The sequence below is a fragment of the Staurois parvus genome, unplaced genomic scaffold (genome assembly GCF_062004578.1).
Source record: "Staurois parvus isolate SC_StPar_1 unplaced genomic scaffold, SC_StPar_1.0 ptg000095l, whole genome shotgun sequence".
Classification (NCBI taxonomy): Eukaryota; Metazoa; Chordata; class Amphibia; order Anura; family Ranidae; genus Staurois; species Staurois parvus.
Window position 1 is genome coordinate 271,780 of NW_028317891.1, and position 13,989 is coordinate 285,768.

At 49.4% G+C, this 13,989-nt stretch overlaps 1 protein-coding gene across 1 annotated transcript; it reads left to right on the forward strand.

Moving 5' to 3' along the window:
• Nucleotides 1-637: 637 nt before the first annotated feature.
• Nucleotides 638-13,667, forward strand: TIGIT (T cell immunoreceptor with Ig and ITIM domains). The gene is made up of 4 exons (XM_089670771.1): nt 638-744; nt 10,472-10,801; nt 11,811-12,140; nt 13,567-13,667. Exons 1-4 carry the CDS (start codon nt 651-653, stop codon nt 13,665-13,667), a joined length of 855 nt encoding a protein of 284 aa, XP_089526897.1. The 5' UTR covers nt 638-650.
• The last annotated feature ends 322 nt before the right edge of the window (nt 13,668-13,989 follow it).

Sequence of the window (13,989 nt, forward strand, 5' to 3'; positions counted from 1 at the left end):
CGCTTCTTCCTCTGCACAGTCTAGTCGCTCTTCTCCTGTACAGTCTAGTCGCTCTTCTCCTGCACAGTCGAGTCGCTCTTCTCCTGCACAGTCGAGTCGCTCTTCCTCTGCACAGTTGAGTCGCTCTTCTCCTGCACAGTCGAGTTGCTCTTCTTCTGCACAGTCGAGTCGCTCGTCGAGTCGCTCTTCTCCTGCACAGTCGAGTCGCTCTTCCTCTGCACAGTCTAGTCACTCTTCTCCTGCACAGTCGAGTCGCTCTTCCTCTGCACAGTCGAGTCGCTCTTCTCCTGCACAGTCGAGTCGCTCTTCCTCTGCACAGTCGAGTCGCTCTTCTCTTGCACAGTCGAGTCGCTCTTCTTCTGCACAGTCGAGTCGCTCTTCTCCTGCACAGTCGAGCCGCTCTTCCTCTGCACAGTCTAGTCGCTCTTCTCCTGCACAGTCGAGTCGCTCTTCCCCTGCACAGTCGAGCCGCTCTTCTCCTGCACAGTCGGGTCGCTCTTCCTCTGCACAGTCGAGTCGCTCTTCCTCTGCACAGTCGAGTCGCTCTTCTCTCCCCCTCTCTCTGGTCTTGTGGTTCATGTCATTTCCTCTAAGCCGAGAGTCGGACAGCGGAGACTTCGCCTCTCTCACATGTGATGAGCAGCAGAGGGATGTGTAGCAGCTTTCCTGTGATCTCCCCACACCGTGTCAGTATGAGTCCCCCCGGGCCTGTCCTCCTCCTCCTCCTGCTGTGCTGCCTTCTAGGTAAGTCCCTTTGTTACATTTTGTTCTTCTTAGTCACATAGCTGACAGCAGACAGAACTCCTCCCCCAGTGCAGGCCTGATCTGCTGTCCTCTCCAGAAGCACGGCGCCATTGTTGTTCAGGCATCATCCGGGGTCACCATCTACTTCCTGTACTGAGATGCCGGCTCAAAGATGACACCATCACAAATGTCTGACACAGACCAGCCCCTTGCTGCGGCCTCTTCCGTAATGACTTGGCTACAAAGTTACAATGTACAGTCTGATCTCTGGGCTCCCTCTACAAAGTTACAATGTACAGTCTGATCTCTGGGCTCCCTCTACAAAGTTACAATGTACAGTCTGATCTCTGGGCTCCTCCTACAAAGTTACAATGTACAGTCTGATCTCTTGGCTCCTCCTACAAAGTTACAATGTACAGTCTGATCTCCGGGCTCCCTCTACAAAGTTACAATGTACAGTCTGATCTCTGGGCTCCCTCTACAAAGTTACAATGTACAGTCTGATCTCCGGGCTCCCTCTACAAAGTTACAATGTACAGTCTGATCTCCGGGCTCCCTCTACAAAGTTACAATGTACAGTCTGATCTCTGGGCTCCCTCTACAAAGTTACAATGTACAGTCTGATCTCCGGGCTCCCTCTACAATGTTACAATGTACAGTCTGATCTCCGGGCTCCTCCTACAAAGTTACAATGTACAGTCTGATCTCCGGGCTCCCTCTACAAAGTTACAATGTACAGTCTGATCTCCGGGCTCCCTCTACAAAGTTACAATGTACAGCCTGATCTCTGGGCTCCCTTTACAAAATTACAATGTACAGTCTGATCTCCGAGCTCCCCTCTACAAAGTTACAATGTACAGTCTGATCTCTGGGCGAGAGGAGACTGAGGAAATGCTTCTCCTGCCTGCAGCAGACTGATGACATCATCTCAGCCTAGGCAAAGTCACCAGACTGCAGCTCAAGGACACCTTTTCACTGATGGAGCGTGATACCGTTGCTGTATACTGTGACATGTCAGGACAGGGGCGGACTGACCATTTGGAAACTCGGGAACTGCCCGAGGGCCCGGGGTCAGTAGGAGGCCCCATGAGATGCCCCTGGTACCTTTCATAGGCTTTTTTGAGTTTGGGCAAGGACACAGGGGCCCCATGATCCCCTATTGCCCGGGGGCCCCATGATCCCCTATTGCCCGGGGGCCCCATGAGTTGTCAGTCCGCCTGGTCAGGGGTGTAGTCATTCAGACTTGTGACTTGCTGATGCACTTGAAAAAAAACAAATGAAAGGGAAACTTTCAAAGAGGAAGGTGACAAGCCCGGCCGCCGGGATATTCCCAACTGAAAGAGCAAAGATGGCAGCTTACATAATGCCGCTGCCTGCGAGGGGGGGGGGGGGGGCCTTCCCAACCATGGGGTTGGGGGGGTTTGTTCCCTTCCCAACCATGGGGGAGGTTGTTCCCTTCCCAACTATGGGGGTGGGGGGGGGGGTTGTTGCCTTCCCAACCATGTGCAGGCAAGTCTGATACCTACCAAGTGCGATGCAAATGCCAGACCTGGAAATGTATAGTTCGGGTGTACTCCCCCACCCGCCACCACAGGGGGGGGGGGTAAATTCTTGCCAAATCTTCTGCACCCCCAACAGAAAATAGAAAAAATAAAAAGTTTTATGCTTTAAAAGTACAATAGCGCAGAATACTCTGATCAGCCATAACTGACAGGTGAGGTGAATGACACGGATTATCTGGTTGACATGACATGGGGGGATATATTAGGCAGCAAGTGAACATGTTGTCCCTGAAGCTGAAAACAAAAAAAATGGGCATCGCAGTTTGTTGTGTATGGGGCTGTGTAGCCGCACACCGGTCAGGGTGCCCATGCTGAGCCAAAAGCAACTACAATGGGGATGTGAGCATCAGAACTGGACCACAGAGCGATGGAAGAAGGTGGCCTGGTCTGATGGATCACGTTTATTTTACATCATGTGGATGGCCGGGTGTGTGTGCGTCACCTACCTGGGGAAGAGGTGGCACCGGGATGCAGTATGGGAAGAAGGCAAGCCGGTGGAGGCAGTGTGAGGCTTTGGGTGATGTACTGGTGGGAAAACGTGGGTCCTGCCATTCATATGGATGTTATTTGACATGTACCACCTACCTAACCATTGTTGGTGACCAAATACACCCCTTCATGGAAATGGTATTCCCTGATGGCAGCGGCCTCTTTCAGCAAGATAGATCACCCTGCAACAACGCAAAAATGGTTCAAGAATGGTTTCAGGAAGGCAACAAGTTTAAGGTGTTGACTTGGCCTCCAAATTCTCCGGATCTCAATCCAATGGAGCACCTATGAGATGTGCTGGAAAAATAAGTCTGATCCATGGAGGCCTCCCCTCTCTCCCCCTCTCTCCCTCTCCCCCTGTATCCCCCCCTCCTCCCCTCTCTCTCTCTATATCCCCCCTCCACTCTCTCTCCCCTCTCCCCCCTTTCCCCTCTCTCTCCCACCCTCTTTCTCTCTCCTCCCTCCCCCCTCTCTTTCTCTCTCCTCTCCCCCTCCCCTCTCTCTCCCCCTCTTCCCCCCTCTCTCTCTCCCCTCCCTTTCCCTCCCTCCCTCTCTCTCCCCTCTCTCCCCCTCCCTCTCTCCTCTCTCTCCCTCCCTCTCCCCCCTCTCTTCCTCCCTGCCTCTCTCCCTCCCCTCTGTCTCTACCCTCTCTCTCCCTATATCCCCTCTCTTTCCCCCCTCCCCCCCCTCTCTCTCCCTTCTCTCCCCCTCTCTCCCTCTCTCTCTCCCTCCTTCCCTCTCTCTCCCCTCTCCCCTCCTCTCTCTCCCTTCCTCTCCTGCTCTCCCCCCCCTCTCCCCCCTCCCCTCTCTCTCCCCCTGTCTCTCTCCCCCCCTCTCTCCCCTCTCTCTATCCCCCCTCTTTCCCTCCTTCTCTCCCCCCCTCTCTCTTCCCTCTCCCTCTCCCCCCTCTCTCTCTCCCTCCCCCTCCTCTCTTCCCGTCTCTCTCACTCCCCCCTCTTCCCCTCTCCCCCTCTCCCCCTGTCTCTCTCTCTCCCCTCCCTCCCCCTCCCCTCTCTCTATACCCCCCTCCCCTCTCCCCTCTCCCCTCTCTCTCTCCCACCCTCTTTCTCACCCCCACTCTGCCCCCCCTCCCCTCTCTCCCCCTCTTTCTCTCTCCTCTTCCCCCTTCCCTCTCTCTCCCCCCTCTCTCTCACCTCTTTTTCACTCCCTCCCTCTCTCTCCCTCTCTCTACCCCTCCCTCTCTCCTCTCTCTCCCTCCCTCTCCCTCCCTCTCTTCCCCCTCTCACTCTCCCCCCTCTCTCTCTCCCCTCTGTCTCCCCCCCTCTCCCTCTACCCCCTCTCTTTCCCTCCCTCTCTCTCCCCCCTCCCTCTCTCTCTCCCTTCTCTCTCCCTCTCCCCCCTCTCTCCCTCTCCCCCTCTCCCTCTCCTCTATCTCTCTCAACCCCCCCTCTCTCTCCTCTCCCTCTATCCTCCCTCTGTCTCTCCCCTCTCTCTCCTCTCTCTTAAAAATAAAAATGTTGTGCCCCCCCCCTCCCCAATGAGAGAGCGAGAGAGTCAATAAGTGTGTGTTTGTGTATATATATATATATATATATATATATAATTCTCCTTCTCTTCTCTCTCTCTTCCCCCTATCTCTCTCTCTCTCTCTCTCTCTCTCTCTTCCCCCCTCTCTCCCCTCACTCCCCCCCCCTCTCCCTCCCCCCTACCCTTCTTCCTTCTCTCTCTTCCCTCTCTCTCTGCCCTCTCCCCCCTCTCTTTCTTTTCCGTCTCTCTCTCTCTCCTCCTTCTCCCCCCCTCTCTCCCCCCTCTCCCCTCTCTCTCTCCCCTCTCTCACCCCTCTCCCTCTCCCCTCTCTCTCCCCCTGTCTCTCCCCCCCCCTGTCTCTCTCTCCCCTCTCTCTATCCCCTCTCTTTCCCTCCTTCTCTCTCTCCCCATCTCTCTCCCCTCTCCCTCTCCCCCCTCTCTCCCCCCCCTCCTCTCTCCCTCCCTCTCTCCCCCGTCTCTCTCTCTCCCCCTCTCTCCCTCTCCCCCCCCTCTCCCTCTCCCCCTGCCTCTCTCTCTCCCCTCCCTCCTCCTCCCCTCTCTCTATATCCCCCCTCCCCTCTCTCTCCCCTCTCTCTCCCACCCTCTGTCCCCCCTCCCCCCCCTCTTTCTCTCCCCCCTCCCCTCCCTCTCTCCCCTCTCTTTCACTCCCTCCCTCTCTCTCCCCTCTCTCCCCCTCCCTCTCTCCTTTCTAGAGCTCTCTCCCTCCCTCCCTCTCTCCCCCCCTCTCTCCCCCTCTCTCCCTCTATCCCCTCTCTCTCCCTCCCCCTCCCTCTCTCTCCCTTCTCTCTCCCTCCCCCCCTCTCCCTCTCCTCTGTCTCTCTCAATCCCCCCTCTCTCTCTCCTCTATCTCTCCCTCTATCCTCCCTCTGTCTCTACCCTCTCTCTCCCTCCCTCCCTCCCTATATCGTGTCTCCCCAGACCCTGCATTCACTATATCTGGTCTCCCCGGACCCTGCATTCACTATATCCGGTCTCCCCGGACCCCACATTCACTATATCCGGTCTCCCCGGACCCCGCATTCACTATATCCGGTCTCCCCGGACCCTGCATTCACTATATCTGGTCTCCCAGGACCCTGCATTCACTATATCTGGTCTCCCCAGACCCTGCATTCACTATATCTGCTCTCCCCGGACCCCGCATTCACTATACCTGGTCTCCCCGGACCCTGCATTCACTATATCCGGTCTCCCAGGACCCTGCATTCACTATATCTGGTCTTCCAGGACCCTGCATTCACTATATCCGGTCTCCCCGGACCCTGCATTCACTATATCTGGTCTCCCAGGACCCTGCATTCACTATATCTGGTCTCCCCAGACCCTGCATTCACTATATCCGCTCTCCCCGGACCCTGCATTCACTATATCTGGTCTCCCCGGACCCTGCATTCACTATATCTGATCTCCCCGGACCCCGCATTCACTATATCTGGTCTCCCCGGACCCTGCATTAACTATATCTGGTCTCCCCGGACCCTGCATTCACTATATCTGGTCTCCCCGGACCCTGCATTCACTATATCTGGTCTCCCCGGACCCTGCATTCACTATATCTGGTCTCCCCGGACCCTGCATTCACTATATCTGGTCTCCCCGGACCCTGCATTCACTATATCCGGTCTCCCCGGACCCTGCATTCACTATATCTGGTCTCCCCGGACCCTGCTTTCACTATATCCGCTCTCCCCAGACCCTGCATTCACTATATCCGGTCTCCCCGGACCCTGCATTCACTATATCTGGTCTCCCCGGACCCTGCATTCACTATATCTGGTCTCCCCGGACCCGGCATTCATTATATCTGGTCTCCCCGGACCCTGCATTCACTATATCCGGTCTCCCAGGACCCTGCATTCACTATATCTGGTCTCCCCGGACCCTGCATTCACTATATCCGGTCTCCCAGGACCCTGCATTCACTATATCTGGTCTCCCCGGACCCTGCATTCACTATATCCGGTCTCCCCGGACCCTGCATTCACTATATCCGGTCTCCCAGGACCCTGCATTCACTATATCCGGTCTCCCAGGACCCTGCATTCACTATATCCGGTCTCCCAGGACCCTGCATTCACTATATCCGGTCTCCCTGGACCCCGCATTCACTATATCTGGTCTCCCCGGACCCTGCATTCACTATATCTGGTCTCCCCGGACCCTGCATTCACTATATCTGCTCTCCCTGGACCCTGCATTCACTATATCCGGTCTCCCTGGACCCTGCATTCACTATATCCGCTCTCCCCGGACCCTGCATTCACTATATCTGGTCTCCCCGGACCCTGCATCCACTATATCTGGTCTCCCCGGACCCTGCATTCACTATATCTGGTCTCCCACAGTACAAGGAACATGGAAATGCAATTATTTTAGTAAATATTATTATTATTAATAAAAATAATAATAATTACTTGTTTTTGTTCATTTATTGCTAATTCACTAATGTATTATTTATTATTGATTTATTATTACTATTAGTTGCTTTTTATTAATTTGTTGGTAATTCATTCATTATTTATTTAATATTTATTTGGGGGGGGGGGTTGTTAATGTGTTAATTAATGTATTATTGATTTAATATTTTTGTTATTATTATTACTATTATATTGACTTATTTATGTTAATTTACTGTGAATTAAAGTGTTACTAAACCTGTCTGCTCTCCCTGGACCCTGCATTCACTATATCTGGTCTCCCCGGACCCTGCATTCACTATATCCGCTCTCCCCGGACCCTGCATTCACTATATCCGCTCTCCCCGGACCCTGCATTCACTATATCCGGTCTCCCCAGACCCTGCATTCACTATATCTAGTCTCCCCGGACCCTGCATTCACTATATCTGGTCTCCCCGGACCCTGCATCCACTATATCTGGTCTCCCCGGACCCTGCATTCACTATATCTGGTCTCCCACAGTACACATAACATGGAAATGCAATTATTTTAGTAAATATAAACTGCTAAATACCTTTTCTCATTAGCAGTATATAGCAGTCGTGTGACTTCTAACAGTGTCCAGCAGAGCACTGGTTAAAGCTTATAGGAGGAGTTTTCTTTGTGCTCTAGGAGGATGCAGGACCCCTGACCTCTGCCTGGATAGTGCTGATTGGCCCTGTGCTGATCACATGCACTCTCCAAGAAAAAAAAAAAACCTCTCTAGCAATACACACCAAACTGAGCATGTGCAACTTCCTCGCAAAGGCTCTGTTCTATCAGCAGATGGATTGGGGACAGTAGAAGAAGGGGAGGATCAGTGGAAACCAGATCAAACAGCTTTTTTACACAATGCAGAAGATTAACCCCTAAGGTCCCACAGTGAGTATAACAAGCACGCTTTACTGCATCTACAGACTGATTGTACTGTTGTGGGTTTAGTAACACTTTAAGTCCGACCTGTTAAGGTATTATGTTTTTTGTACCTCTTTTTTAATCGAATGTATTGAACTGGGGATAATACGAGGTGGGATCAAAACGTTTAGAGACTAGTTTTATTAACACGCCAACAGATGGCAGCACAAGGCTGCACGCACAGTCACAGGGTAGCACCGACCTTCATTAGTCAGTGTGCAATATAGACATGATCCTGTGTATATCGGGAGCTGTGCAGCTGGTGCTATTCTGACCACGTCTGCTATTTCATCATGGACAGCAAGTTAGAACAAAGAGCAAAGGTGAAATCCTGCGTGAAACCGGGCAAATCTGCAACAGAGACAATTGGCATGATTTGGCATTAGACTTGTGCAGTTTGTTTTGTTCCGAATTGAAATTTGGACAATTTTTTTATAATTTAGAGATTTGGATGTATCCGAATTACAACAGTAACGAATTCAAATGAATCTGAAATAACGAAACGAAATTTGGCTGAAATTCGAATCGATTCAAATTCGAAAACACATTCGAAAACTAATTCAGATTTGAAAACAAATTCTAAAACCAATTTGAATTTGAAAACAAGAATAGAATAAGGTAGAACAGAAAATAAAGAAATAGAAAAGAGTAGTCTAGAATAGAAAATAATAGAACAAAATAGAGGAAAAAATAACAGAATACAAAATAAAAGAATAGAACAGAATACAGTAGAAAATAATAGAGTGAAACAGAACAAAATAGAATAGAATATAAAGGAATAGAAAAGAATAGAATCCAATAGAATAGAAAAGATTAGAACATAAAATCAAAGAATAGAAAAGAATACAGTAAAACAGCAAAATAGAACAGCAAACAAAGGAATAGAATCAATTAGAATAGAATAGAGGAAAGAACAGGATACAAAATAAAAGACTAGAACATAATACAGTAGAAAATAATAGAGTAAAACAGAACAAAATAGAATAGAACATAAAGGAATAGAAAAGAATATAATCCATTAGAGTAGAATAGAAAAGATTAGAACATAAAATCAAAGAAAAGAAAAGAATATAGTAAAACAGAGCAAAATAGAACAGAAAATAAAGGAATAGAATAGAATCAACTAGCATAGAAGAGAATAGAGGAAAAAATAACAGAATACAAAATAAAAGATCAGAACAGAATACAGTAGAAAATAATAGAGTAAAACAGAACAAAATAGAATAGAACATAAAGGAATATAAAACAATATAATCCATTAGAATATAATAGAAAAGAGTAGAATAGAAAATCAAAGAATAGAATAGAAAAAGTATAGAAAAGATTAGAAGAGAAAATCAAAGAATAGAATAAAAAAAGGATAGAGTAAAATAGAGCAAAATAGAACAGAACATAAAGGAATAGAAAATAATAGAATCCACTAGAATAGAAAAGATTAGAATAGAAAATCCAAGAAGAGTATAGAAAAGGATAGAAAAGATTAGACTAGAAACTTAAAGAATAGAAAGGAATAGAGTAAAACAGAGCAAGATAGAACAGAAAATAAAGGAATAGAATCAACTAGAATAGAAGAGAGTAGAGGAAATAATAACAGAATACTAAATAAAAGAATAGAACAGAATACAGTAGAAAATAGAGTAAAACAGAACAAAATAGAAAAGAACATAAATGAATAGAAAATAATAGAATCCATTAGAATAGAATAGAAAAGATTAGAGTAAAACAGAGCAGAATAGAACAGAAAATAAAGGAATAGAATCAATTAGAACAGATTAGAATAGAGAAACAAAGAATAGAATAAAATAGAAAGAATAAAACTTTCTTCTGAAATTCAAATTTTGAATAGAATTAATATGAATTGCGAACAGGATACATTAGAATAGAATATAGAACAACAGAAAAGAATAGAATACATTAGAAAAGACTAAAATACTTAAAAACAAATTGTGAGCTGCTCTATGGTGACGTGCGTAGTGATCAGCAAAGGCACTGTGAAAATGTTGCTGAAATAGAAATTTCCAATATGGTGGCCAGGGGCGGACTGACAACTCATGGGGCCCCCGGGCAATAGGGGATCATGGGGCCCCTGTGTCCTTGGCCAAACTCAAAAAAGCCTATGAAAAAGGTACCAGGGGCCTCTCATGGGGCCCCCTACTGACCCCGGGCCCTCGGGCAGTGCCCGAGTTTCCAAATGGTTAGTCCGCCCCTGTTTATCGGTCATGCTGTAAAATCCAAGAAAAACGGACGTTTTTGGCGGATGATGGTGGCAGCATTGGCAACGGCACCGACCGATTTTTCGTTTATCGGCCGACAATACAATTCGGCCGATAAAAAGCCCATCTATGGCCTGCCTTAGAGAGCGGAAGAACGTCGCTGGAAGACGACGAGAGATCAGGAAGACCTTCAACGAGCTAACCCCCCCCCCCTCCCGAAATGTCCTCTTCCAGAAGATGAAGATCCAGCTCAAAGATCGCCGTTTTGAGATTGAACGATTTTCCCGGTTTCATGTTCGCTCTTCGTTCTAACTTGCTGTCCGTGATGAAATCGCAGACGCTGTGACGCACGTGGTCAGAATAGCACCGGCTGCACAGATCTTCACAGGAAGATGTCTTTCGGCACACTGACTTATGAAGGTCGGTGCTCCCTGTGACTGTGCTTGCGGCCTTGTGCTGCTACGGTTGGCGTGTTCTCGAAAACGTTTTGATACCGGTGTGAATCCGGCCAAACGAATGGTGTCACTAGGTCACATGTCCGTATTCTACACTTCCTGACCCCAATACACTGTGACTGGGAATCTTTTACCGCCCCCCCCAGGGTCCTCGTCAGGAACCTTTGTGAAAGCTGACAACCTGACCGCTGCTGTGGGCGGGGACGTCACCCTGAAGTGTCAGCTCTTGGTACAAGGCACCACGGTCACCCAAGTGAACTGGAACTTCTGCAGCGACGTGCACATCGCCTCTCATGTCAATGGCTACACAACGAGGGGCGCCGTATTGGGCAGATTCATCGAACGCGTGTCCTTGGCCGAGGACTACGGGATCCGAATCTCCAACCTGAGCAGCAGCGATGCCGGATTCTACTGCTGCGTCTTCAACACCTTCCCGCTGGGGAAATTCACAGGGAGGATCTACCTGGAGGTTGTGGGTAAGTCACGGGGGGGGGGGGGGGGAGGGGCTTATAAGGTGCATGTAATGTCACAAGAGACAGTCAGAGACTGCAGACATGATACAGGAGATGGTCAGAGACTGTGGATATACAACAGGAGACGGTCAGAGACTGTGGATATACAACAGGAGACGGTCAGAGACTGCGGATATACTACAGGAGATGGTCAGAGACTGCGGATATACTACAGGAGACGGTCAGAGACTGCAGACATAGTACAGGAGATGGTCAGAGACTGCGGATATACTACAGGAGATGGTCAGAGACTGCAGACATAGTACAGGAGATGGTCAGAGACTGCAGACACAGTACAGGAGATGACCAGAGACTGCGGACATAGTACAGGAGATGGTCAGAGACTGCGGATATACTACAGGAGACGATCAGAGACTGCAGACATAGTACAGGAGATTGTCAGAGACTGCAGACATAGTACAGGAGATGGTCAGAGACTGCAGACATAGTACAGGAGATGACCAGAGACTGCAGACATAGTACAGGAGATGGTCAGAGACTGCAGACAGACTACAGGAAATGGTCAGAGACTGCAGACATACTACAGGAGACGGTCAGAGACTGCAGACATACTACAGGAAATGGTCAGAGACTGCAGACATACTACAGGAGACGGTCAGAGACTGCAGACGTACTACAGGAGACGGTCAGAGACTGCAGACGTACTACAGGAGATGGTCAGAGACTGCAGACGTACTACAGGAGACGGTCAGAGACTGCAGACGTACTACAGGAGACGGTCAGAGACTGAAGACATGATACAGGCGATGGTCAGAGGCTGCAGACATGTTACAGGAGATGGTCAGAAACTGTAGACATAATACAGGAGTTGGTCAGAGACTGCAGACATGATACAGGAGATGGTAAGAGACTGCAGACGTACTACAGGAGACGGTCAGAGACTGAAGACATGTTACAGGAGATGGTCAGAGACGGCAGACATACAACAGGAATCTTTTACCGCCCCCCCCAGGGTCCTCGTCAGGAACCTTTGTGAAAGCTGACAACCTGACCGCTGCTGTGGGCGGGGACGTCACCCTGAAGTGTCAGCTCTTGGTACAAGGCACCACGGTCACCCAAGTGAACTGGAACTTCTGCAGCGACGTGCACATCGCCTCTCATGTCAATGGCTACACAACGAGGGGCGCCGTATTGGGCAGATTCATCGAACGCGTGTCCTTGGCCGAGGACTACGGGATCCGAATCTCCAACCTGAGCAGCAGCGATGCCGGATTCTACTGCTGCGTCTTCAACACCTTCCCGCTGGGGAAATTCACAGGGAGGATCTACCTGGAGGTTGTGGGTAAGTCACGGGGGGGGGGGGGGGGGGAGGGGCTTATAAGGTGCATGTAATGTCACAAGAGACAGTCAGAGACTGCAGACATGATACAGGAGATGGTCAGAGACTGTGGATATACAACAGGAGACGGTCAGAGACTGTGGATATACAACAGGAGACGGTCAGAGACTGCGGATATACTACAGGAGATGGTCAGAGACTGCGGATATACTACAGGAGACGGTCAGAGACTGCAGACATAGTACAGGAGATGGTCAGAGACTGCGGATATACTACAGGAGATGGTCAGAGACTGCAGACATAGTACAGGAGATGGTCAGAGACTGCAGACACAGTACAGGAGATGACCAGAGACTGCGGACATAGTACAGGAGATGGTCAGAGACTGCGGATATACTACAGGAGACGGTCAGAGACTGCAGACATAGTACAGGAGATTGTCAGAGACTGCAGACATAGTACAGGAGATGGTCAGAGACTGCAGACATAGTACAGGAGATGGTCAGAGACTGCAGACATAGTACAGGAGATGACCAGAGACTGCAGACATAGTACAGGAGATGGTCAGAGACTGCAGACAGACTACAGGAAATGGTCAGAGACTGCAGACATACTACAGGAGACGGTCAGAGACTGCAGACATACTACAGGAAATGGTCAGAGACTGCAGACATACTACAGGAGACGGTCAGAGACTGCAGACGTACTACAGGAGACGGTCAGAGACTGCAGACGTACTACAGGAGATGGTCAGAGACTGCAGACGTACTACAGGAGACGGTCAGAGACTGCAGACGTACTACAGGAGACGGTCAGAGACTGAAGACATGATACAGGCGTTGGTCAGAGGCTGCAGACATGTTACAGGAGATAGTCAGAAACTGTAGACATAATACAGGAGTTGGTCAGAGACTGCAGACATGATACAGGAGATGGTCAGAGACTGCAGACATGATACAGGAGATGGTAAGAGACTGCAGACGTACTACAGGAGACGGTCAGAGACTGAAGACATGTTACAGGAGATGGTCAGAGACGGCAGACATACAACAGGAGATGGTCAGAGACTGCAGACATACTACAGGAGACGGTCAGAGACTGCAGACATACTACAGGAGATGGTCAGAGACTGCAGACATGTTGTAGGAGATGGTCAGAGACTGCAGACACGCTATGTAGGAGATGGTCAGAGACTGCGGACACGCTATGTAGGAGATGGTCAGAGACTGCGGACACGCTATGTAGGAGATGGTCAGGGACTGCGGACACGCTATGTAGGAGACGGTCAGAGACTGCAGACACGCTATGTAGGAGATGGTCAGAGACTGCGGACACGCTATATAGATGGTCAGAGACTGCTGGCTCTCCTCCCTCATCAACATGCCAATTAAAAGAAAAAAAACTATTTTTATTTCATGCCTCATTTCAGATCCAGTGAGGTCATCACCGGGTCTCTGTGATTCTCTATGCAAAGCAGGCAGATCATGGCAGGTGGGAGTGGCCAGCAGCGTTCTGATTATATCCTCCTAAAAACCTCACAGCACTCCTCTCACAAACCTTCAGTTCTGATGCAAGCAGTGGGTGGGCTCTTAGGAGGAGTGGGTGTTCCTAGGCGGGCTGTATTTGCATGCCGACCACACTAGGTGATTCTGAGCCTCCATGATTGGACGAAATTAAATTCAGTGAATGAAAGGGGCGGGCTGGACACAGTGAGGCTGGGAAAGAAAGGGCTGTATGATGCCAAATGTCCTCCAGTCAGGAATGAATCGGGTTTTATCTGACTTGCTTCAGCTTCCAATGACCTCATAGCTCACGGTGTGCAGTGAAAATTAGAGTAAGTAAAGTACAAGAG